Source organism: Ranitomeya variabilis, chromosome 5, assembly GCF_051348905.1.
Source record: "Ranitomeya variabilis isolate aRanVar5 chromosome 5, aRanVar5.hap1, whole genome shotgun sequence".
Taxonomy (NCBI): domain Eukaryota; kingdom Metazoa; phylum Chordata; class Amphibia; order Anura; family Dendrobatidae; genus Ranitomeya; species Ranitomeya variabilis.
In genome coordinates this window covers 126,276,192-126,286,024 of record NC_135236.1, presented here as the reverse complement: position 1 = coordinate 126,286,024, position 9,833 = coordinate 126,276,192, and the positions used below count along the sequence as shown (strand labels likewise).

At 45.7% G+C, this 9,833-nt stretch overlaps 1 protein-coding gene across 1 annotated transcript in view; it reads left to right on the top strand.

The window, feature by feature from the left end:
• The first annotated feature begins 7,296 nt into the window (after nt 1-7,296).
• The window catches only part of MAP2K5 (mitogen-activated protein kinase kinase 5), a 166,073-nt gene continuing 163,536 nt past the window's right edge, over nt 7,297-9,833 (top strand). Inside the window, exons 1-2 of the mRNA XM_077263250.1 lie at nt 7,297-7,634; nt 9,504-9,552. Of these exons, the coding sequence (XP_077119365.1) occupies nt 7,500-7,634; nt 9,504-9,552 (184 nt within the window). The 5' untranslated portion in view covers nt 7,297-7,499. The remainder of the gene's footprint in view (nt 7,635-9,503; nt 9,553-9,833) is intronic.

Genomic DNA, 9,833 nt, shown 5'->3' with positions numbered 1-9,833 from the left:
AATGTTTAGGCACATCAGGGGCTCTCCAAACGCAACATGGCGTTCCATCTCAATTCCAGTCAATTTTGCATTGAAAAGTCAAATGGCGCTCCTTCCCTTCCGAGCTCTGCGGTGCACCCAAACAGTGGTTTACCCCCACATATGGGGTATCAGCGTACTCAGCACAAATTGTACAACAAATTTTGGGGTCCATTTTCTCCTGTTACCCTTGGTAAAATAAAACAAATTGGAGCTGAAATAAATTTTGTGTAAAAAAAAATTAAATGTTCATTTTTATTTAAACATTCCAAAAATTCCTGTGAAACACCTGAAGGGTTAATAAACTTCTTGAATGTGGTTTTGAGCACCTTGAGGGGTGCAGTTTTTAGAATGGTGTCACACTTGGGTATTTTCTGTCATATAGACCCCTCAAAATGACTTCAAATGTGATGTGGTCCCTTAAAAAAAATGGTGTTGTAAAAATGAGAAATTGCTGGTCAACTTTTAACCCTTATAACTCCCTAACGAAAAAAAATGTTGGTTCCTAAATTGTGCTGATCTAAAGTAGACATGTGGGAAATGTTACCTATTAAGTATTTTGTGTGACATATCTCTGTGATTTAAGGGCATAAAAATTCAAATTTGGAAAATTGCGAAATTTTCAAAATTTTCGCCAAATTTCCTTTTTTTTCACAAATAAACGCATGTTATATCGAAGAAATTTTACCACTATCATGAAGTACAATATGTCACGAAAAAACAGTGTCAGAATCGCCAGGATCCGTTGAAGCGTTCCAGAGTTATAACCTCATAAAGGGACAGTGGTCAGAATTGTAAAAATTGGCCCGGTCATTAACGTGCAAACCACCCTTGGGGGTGAAGGGGTTAAAAGTCTCACCCAGATGATGCAAAAAATGTCGGTGGAGCAGAGAACCCTGGCTCAGTCTCAGCAGCAAGTCCAGTGGGAGGTTGCTGAGGCTGTGCGGGGTGCCTTTTCCTCTGGGGCTCAGGGTGACAGCGCCAATAATGTGTCCCTCCTCACTCCTGAACCGCCAGTATAATTGCCTGACACTTTCTCTGGGGACAAGAACAAGTTTCGGGCTTTCAGAGAGGGGTGTAATTTGTTTATTTCACTGCGTCCCCGTGCTTCGGGAAATGAGAGTCAGAGGGTGGGAGTCATAATTTATGTGTTAAGGGAGGCTCCACAGGCTTGGGCTTTCTTTCTCTCTTCATTTTTTTGAGGCTCTCGAGCATATATATGTTGAGCCTGATCGTGTGTGTCTGGCTGAGGACATGGTTATGAGTGTGGCACAGGGGAAGCACTCTGCTGAGTGGTTTTGCTTGGAGTTCAGGCATTGGGCTGCAGAGGAATCATGGAACGACGCGGCCCTCAGGGGTTTGTTCCTCCAGGGCTTGTCTGAACGCCTGAAGGACGCATTGGCGTTACATCCTCCTCCAGACTCCCTTGAAGACGCTATGACTCAGGCTGTCCGCATGGACAGAAGGCTCTGTGCTAGGGGATGATGCAGCTGGAAACCCCTCTATATCCTAGCAAAGGTGATACGTCATCGGCTGTTGAACCCAAGGAGGTGGGAGCTATTTCATTCAAGGAGAAGAGGATAATCAGCTGTGTTTCTACTGTGAGAGTGCCTCGACACTGGAAAAGGGACTGTCCTTCTTGTGCTTAATCCGTCAAGCCGTCGGGAAACGTCTAGGTCTGGGTAACAGTTGAGGAAGTTACCCAGACCCTCAGGTACAATTTTCCTCCTTTTCTAAGATTCTACTCCAGGTGGAGCTGGAGGTAGATGGTGTTCTGTCACTTACCACGGCTTTTGTCGATTGTGGCTCTACCATCAACTTGATTGACTCTCGTCTGGTGACGCAATGTAGCTTAGGGACAGTTAGGCTGGATACTCTGGTTAAAATTGTGACCAGTGACTCCTCTCCCCTTACTAAAAAGGGATCCTCTATGTCTCGATGGTCTTCCTACTCAAGGTTGGCCCTGCTCATGTGGAAAGCATAAGTTGTTTTGTGCTGGACAATTTGCCTGTGGGGTTGGTTTTGGGTATGCCTTGGTTACAGCTTCATAACCCTGTTATCAACTGGGTTACTGGGGAAATTGTCCAATGGGGGTCTAACTGTGTCAATCTATGTGGTGAATCTGTGTCCTTTTCAAAATCTTTCAAGTCTGAATCTGTGGCATCTGTGGGTCTGGAGGGTATTCCAGAGGACCCAGTAGCGTAGCTACCGGGGGGGCAGAGGGTGCGGGCGCCCCGGGCCCGATGCTCTGAGGGGGCCCACTCGGCGCTACGCTACTGTAACTGTACCGGCGCGCGCAGCATTTAGCCGATACAGCTGATCGCATTGATGGGAGAAGGAGGGTTGCGTTCCTTCTCCCATCATCCCCATCAGTGTCGGCCTCTGACGTCGCCGACACTGACAGCGGGCGCGATGACATCACTGCCCGGCGCCCGCTGTCAGGAGATCAGCGGGAGCAGAGCAGCAACCAGGAAGAAGAGAGGTGAGTATTTATTTTTTATGGGTGCTGCCGCCTTATTACAGGGTCTGCCTATGGAGGCTGCCTTATTACAGGGTCTGACTATAGGGGTGCTGCCTTATTACAGGGTCTGACTATGGGGGCTGCGTTATTACAGGGTCTGACTATGGGGGCTGCCTTATTACAGCGTCTGCCTATGGGGGGGGGGCTGCGTTATTACAGGGTCTGCCTATAGGGGGATGCCTTATTACAGGGTCTGACTAAGGGGGCTGCCTTATTACAGGGTCTGCCTATAGGGTTGCTGCCTTATTACAGGGTCTGACTACGGGGGTGCTGCCTTATTACAGAGTCTGACTATGGGGTTACCACCTTATTACAGGGTCTGACTATGGGGGTTGCCTTATTACAGGATCTGCCTATAGGGGTGCTGCCTTATTACAGGGTCTGACTAAGGGGGCTGCCTTATTACAGGGTCTGACTATGGGGGTGCCGCCTTATTACAGGGTCTGACTATGGGGGTGCCGCCTTATTACAGGTGCATGTAGAAAAGCTGCGGAGACACCATCACATGTTTTGGCATAGGTGGTTTTCCTTTATTGGATGCCTTAATTTTTATGGGTGCTGCCGCCTTATTACAGGGTCTGCCTATGGGGGGCTGCCTTATTACAGGGTCTGCCTATAGGGGTGCTGCCTTATTACAGGGTCTGACTAAGGGGGCTGCCTTATTACAGGGTCTGACTATGGGGGCTGCCTTATTACAGGGTCTGCCTATAGGGGTGCTGCCTTATTACAGGGTCTGACTAAGGGGGCTGCCTTATTACAGGGTCTGACTATAGGGGTGCTGCCTTATTACAGGGTCTGACTAAGGGGGCTGCCTTATTACAGGGTCTGACTATAGGGGTGCTGCCTTATTACTGGGGCTATTAAAGGGGCACACAGGGCAATATTACTTTCTAGGGGGGCAAAATATGGGCACTGTCTTCTAGGGCACTTGCACCTGGCATTACTATATTATAGAGGGGTACTTTAGAATTTAGAGCGCACAGAGAACAACACAGCAGGTGCAGTAATAGGGACACATACGGCAGCAGCGGCTCAGTATTGGGGTATCAGGTGCAGTAATAGGGACACATACGGCAGCAGCGGCTCAGTATTTGGGGTATCAGGTGCAGTAATAGGGACACATACGGCAGCAGCGGCTCAGTATTGGGGTATCAGGTGCAGTAATAGGGACACATACGGCAGCAGCGGCTCAGTATTGGGGTATCAGGTGCAGTAATAGGGACACATAACGGCAGCAGAGGCTCAGTATTGGGGTATCAGGTGCAGTAATAGGGACACATACGGCAGCAGTGGCTCAGCATTGGGGTATCAGGTGCAGTAATAGGGACACATAACGGCAGCAGAGGCTCAGTATTGGGGTATCAGGTGCAGTAATAGGGACACATACGGCAGCAGTGGCTCAGCATTGGGGTATCAGCAGGATGAGGAGTTTGTGCAGGTTGAGAATAGATGGTGATGGGGCTGGAATATGAGAAGTGAAACATGTCTTTGTTGTATTCTCTTCAGATGAGTTGTACAGTAGCTGGAAGAAGTTGTCATGTCGGTCTGGGCCAGATGGAAAAGACGGGAAAAATTAAGGATTCCATCAGAAAGGACGTCAGCGATAAGACATTATCTGTAACTGTGCTGTGATCTCTTATATGTTCTGTAGGACTGGTATCTACCACTGACCATATGGCGGTAATATCCATATTGGTCTTTATATAGAGATTATCTTCAGTATCAGCGCGGTCATCTGCTGAGGTTCTCCTCCACTATTAGGGTGCGTCACCGAGTTGTAATCAAGGTTATCTGGTTAGGGGCCCACTCAGAAGCTTCGCCCCCCCTGAACCAAAACCCTAGCTACGCCTCTGAGAGTACCTAAAGGACTTTGAAGACGTGTTCTCCGAAAGCGAGACGGAGGCTCTCCCACCACATCGATGTTTTGATTGTGCCATCGATTTAGTTCCTGGGGCTAAATTACCCAAGGCCCGGTTGTTTAATTTGCTTGGTCCTGAGCGGCTGGCCATGAAGGAGTATATTGCCGAGAGTTTTCCACAAAGGGCATATGTGCCCTTCTGTTTCTCCTTTGGCAGCTGTTTTTTTTTTTTGTTAAAAAAAAAAGACGGGGGACGAGTGGAAGACGGCGTTTCTCACGACAGAAGGTCTTTTTGAGAATCTGGTGATGCCTTTCGGCCTGACAAACGCCCCGGCCATTTTTCAAAACTTTATTAATGTTGTGTTTGTGGATCTCATTGGTCGCTTTGTGGTCATTTGCCTTGACAACATCTTGGTGTACTCCCCTGATAGTCAAACCCATTTACAACATTTGAGTACTGTCCTTCAGAGACCTCAGGGAAAACCGACTATTTGCAAAATTGGAAAAATGTTCATTCACAAGAGATATTTTGTCCATAGACATAGAATTCTTTCATTGATATGCCTTTTCATGCCTCACATAAATATATGACAGCCCCAATACTCATCAGATGTAAATGGGCTACTGAATGATCATTCGTAAGTCAAACTAGCAATTGTTTGTCGATGGACCCAAAGACATCACTAGATGAATCTGCATTTTTGGATTTTTTGGCCTATGATGCAGCCCGTGTAAATCATTAGCCAAAAATATAATTCCGCACTCCTGATCAATGTTTTGAACGATAGCGAACGATCGCTTGTTTCACTGAAGCAGCCGATGATCACTTGTTGGAGTTCAAATTGGTCATTTCATTTGGGTTTTTTTCTAATGTACATGGGCACCCCAAGCTCTATTAGGAGTTTCCACAAGTAGGATTCTGATTGTCCACAATCAAGAGAAGCAAAGATTAATTTGATTGATAAAAAGGGTGCCCAAATAAGAAGACCCATTTAACTATTTCATGACTGGTCCAATATTGGCTGTGAGGACCTGCACAATTTTTTTAAATCTTTTGCCTCTTTAAAGTCTGCGGTGATAACTTGTTCTGTTCATCCTAGGCTTGAGGCTTTGTTTTTGAAGAAAAGATGTACAATTAGACTGAATGCAAATGTGCATGTTACACGGTCAGTAGAAGAAATAAATGGAGAGAAAGCATCTCATATGTAGCATCCCCAGAGAAGGCATGAATACAGAAGAGGGAATCTCACTTACCTGGTAAAGTTGTGGTGTCAAGTTCAACTGATGAGAAACCAACTCTCATCAGTGGAATTGCTGCCCTTGATCCTTATTACAATCCTGCTGACAGGTTTGCTTTAAGAAGGGGTTGTCCTGTAGTGAACTAGCTCCTTAATCACTGTAGCTGTTAGGCTACGTTCACACTTGCGTATTGGGGCTTGTTGCGTCCCCGTGCGGTCGGCGGGCGTGTCAAAACGACGCATCCGCATGTCCTGCATACCCAATGTTAAAGATAGGTACGCAGGACGCATGCAGTAGGCGGAGCTAAATGGAAGACATGCGGAAGTGGGAGGAGCTTAAGGAGGAAGTACTCAGCTGTCCTCACCCCAAATTGTTTACATGGTTATGTAGCTCCTTGACTGAAAAAAATTGCTGCATGAATTTATATGTAAATGAGGCTTAACGGGTTATTTCCTTCTTCATAAATGGGTATTGTCAGATAGTGCTTGTAAATGCAAGCAATTTTCTCATTTACTGTTTATTAAAATTTTCAGGCATTATTGAGATATTAACACTTTTGTTTACAGTTCAATGCCTTGGAGACCAACCACCACTGCCAAGCAGCAGAACATGTAGAATGCCTACAGGATCTTTTCTATTCAGCTAGTAAGCACTGTGCTGACGCTGATTGCTGGATCGCACTGTTAGCTCCTAACCCTGGACAGCTTCAGCGCAGCGCTTACAAGCTAGACAGCAGCGGTGGTTGGTCTCCTAGGCAACAATCAGTAAACAAACAAAATTGTTAATATCTCAAGAACCACTTCAAATTTTAATAAGCAGTAAACTGCATAAGTGCTATCCAATAACAACCCTTTAAGTGCTCTAGGGGTGTCAAAGCACTCTCCAAACCCCTGCCTCCCTTACTTACTCTAATCGTCGCCCAGCCCCACCTTTCCCTGCATGACTGACTCCTCATTTTGGCCACCTTAAAAAAACTCAGATTTGTGGTATGTTCACACTAGCAGTAAAAAACTTCATTTTCTTGAAAGTAAGATACTTCAGGAATCGCTGCTGGTCTCTGGTGTTTTAGGTCATGCTTTGCTACGTTAATGTTTTTGGGTTATTTTTAGTGTTTTTATGAACAAATTTTTGACATTTGATGTAATTCATTAAGCAATGAGGAAAACGCTTCTTCAGTTCTTTTTCCTTCCAATTGACGTCTATTCTAAAGTCTCTTTCGCCTTTCTCGCAGGATACATCTGAAGCACGGACATGGGACTTCTTGCTTGGAGTTTTGAAGATCTGAAGTCTTTAGGGAGAATTATGTGGCTTTCTGGAGAAATCCTCTTCTGAAATCCAGGCGTTTTTTTCTATGATATTTTCAGACCTAATGTAATTTGAAATTTTTTTTTTTTGCAGTCTTATTGGAATCCTTGCCACAAAAAAGTGACACTTCTATTCCTGTGCTGTTATCAAAACCTAACTCTCTAAAATTGCGAGCATATTGCAGAGATCTATTTCTTTCGGGGTTGAGAACTAGCTGGGTGACAGACGACCCCTGTAAAGCTCACCCGGACCGAAACAACTGAACAGCCCAATAGGTTTCTCTTCGAGAACTCCATTTTAATAGCGTCATGTGATGGAAATAGTATTTCCCTGTTCCTCAAGACGAATGTAACCTGCAGTCTGACTGAACAGCTGACTGCTCGGTGCCACTGACAAATATGGCGCACGTACATGCTAATCACTGGTTTCCCTCTTTAAATATGGCGACATGTCCGTTGCCCTTTTCTTCCCCTATGTTCCGGCGCACGACGCTTTGGTTCCGCCAGTCACACTGTGTTCCCTGAAGCCCCCGTACGATGTAACCCGGCCCGGGCCGGGATGCTGCTACTTGGCTACGAGCACCCTCAGGACATGGACAGCCAGGCCTTAGTCATCCGGATCTGCATCCCTGATGGAGGCGCCGTGGACTGGACCGTGCAGCCGGCCACACAGCTGCTGTTTCGGGACATCCTGGTAAGGAAGGCCCCAAGGGACTGACACGGGTGTCCCTGCTTCCGTCACAGTGACGTCACCCCCTGCTGGAGGTCCGGGCATCTCTGCCATTAGCTGCTCTGTATGTTGAAGCCTCCATCCCTCTCCGGGCACTGTCCACACTACAGGGGGGCTTCTACCTGCCATGGAGCCCCCGCAATGTCCCTATACATCAGGAGGTCTCTCAGCGCCGCCTCATGAAGCCCCTCATCACTGGCCATTATTTGTGTTTGCGCTTTCCTAATTCCTAGAGCACGGCACCAAAACTGTGTACCACCATACCACCATGCAATCATCGTTTCTTTGTGAAACTCTCAGGCTGAGCTTTATAGGAGGACCAAGATGGCAGTGATCGGAGGAGGGAGGCGCTTCAGCGGGTCCCTGGCTGCCATGGTAACCACAAGCCGGGTGATTGGGGGTCACTGTATGCCAAAATGATTGACAGTGGTATGTACATGGTTTAAAAGCATAGATCGGCGGTGCTGTGTGACACTTGCCGGGTGCAGAGCAGGCACAGATCCTGAGACCGCGCCATACATGTGAGTCCTGACTGTGACGTGTCGGTACATCAGGGTTTAAATAAAGAAAATACGTCCCAGCCGATTGTGGAGAAGATGTCATGTACCCGGTGTTGTGTCAGCGTTCTCTAGATGCCACTCACCATTGCGCCACTTCCTGAACACGCCACCTAATATCTGGTATAAATGTGGCTCATTTTGCCAAACCTAAAGCCGTGTTTCATGGACTGCTCTGCATGGAGCGGTTATGGGTCTCCTGATCAGAACTGATGGACACATATGACACGGTGGAGTTTGGGTCAGGAGCCCTGCGGCAGGTCCGTGCATCACAGTCCTCACTCAGACCATGATGTGTGACCCGGCCTGAAGAGGTCGCTGAATGGCCACCATGGCTCCGTTCACATTTCTGTTCAGGAGTTCAGTTTTTCTGTCTCATTTTAAGAAGAAATAGAATTCACACTAAAAACATATTTGTTGCATACTGACACAGAGGACTCTGGTGATTATCCCGATTCTATTATGAACTGAAGAAAAATCTCAGCACAGAGAACTGTTTCTTCTGTTTTAAAAACTGACACATAAGGTCACCCAGACGTACCTTATAATAATCAATGGGGTCCTCTGCTCCATTAGCATCAGTTAGAAAACCGGTTCAGTTTGGCCATGAATTCCAACAAAGGGACCCCCATACAGATATGTGAACACATTTTGAGTTATACTGTTCAGAATTAAGAATAAACCTTAGATACAAACAAAAGACAACATATACCCTGCTACAGGGAAGTAAAAAGCAATAGTGCATATAAATAACATATGGTACTTAGTAAATTCTGTTTTGGATCAAAAAAGTGTAAAAGCCATCCCACTACCCAGTCGGGACGGTGCTAACCTCTAGTACTAAATACCCTCTGTTATTTCTATTGCTTTTTACTCACCGCAGGGTGTAAGTTCATTTTGTTTTTTCCAAGGTCTTGTCTGTTTGATGGCCAGTGTGGACATGTTGAGAACTTTGGAAATGCTGGGTGACCACCTCTGTGGGGGTTTAGTAGTCATCCAGCAAAGGACTTGTCCATTTACACATTGATTCCATCCAATTACCGCTGATAATAGGAGAGTCAATTTTGTATATTTCCTGGAGGAATAACAGAGGAGCAATGTAATGCAGAGGTCTAAGATAATCTGTCCCAGATTTGCTATTTCATGGTGTGCCCAAGTATTTATTAGAACATACTGTACATGCCAGGAGTGGTGATCAGGACTCTAGAGAAGGTAAAGCGCACGTTCTTCAGTCTGACTTGCTGATTCAGTATTTTTTTTGTTTCACTCTCTCTAGGATGTGATCGGCCAGGTACTCCCGGATGCTACAACGACCGCATTTGAATGTGAGACAATTCTTATTATCATCTTTAATGATAATAATCTTTATTTATATAGCAGCAACATATTCCTCAGCGCTTTACAGTTAAACAGTTTCAAACACAACCGTCATAAGTAACAACATTAATAATATAATGATTAAAGCAAAATAAAACAACTTTATAGAAATTTTTATAAAAGACTCCCGGTAACACAAGTGCCCCATTTGTCAGTATGTAGTAGGTTCATTTTTTTTGTAGGGGATACAGCTCCTATAAAAATCGCACCTTTAGTGTTGTAATCGCTG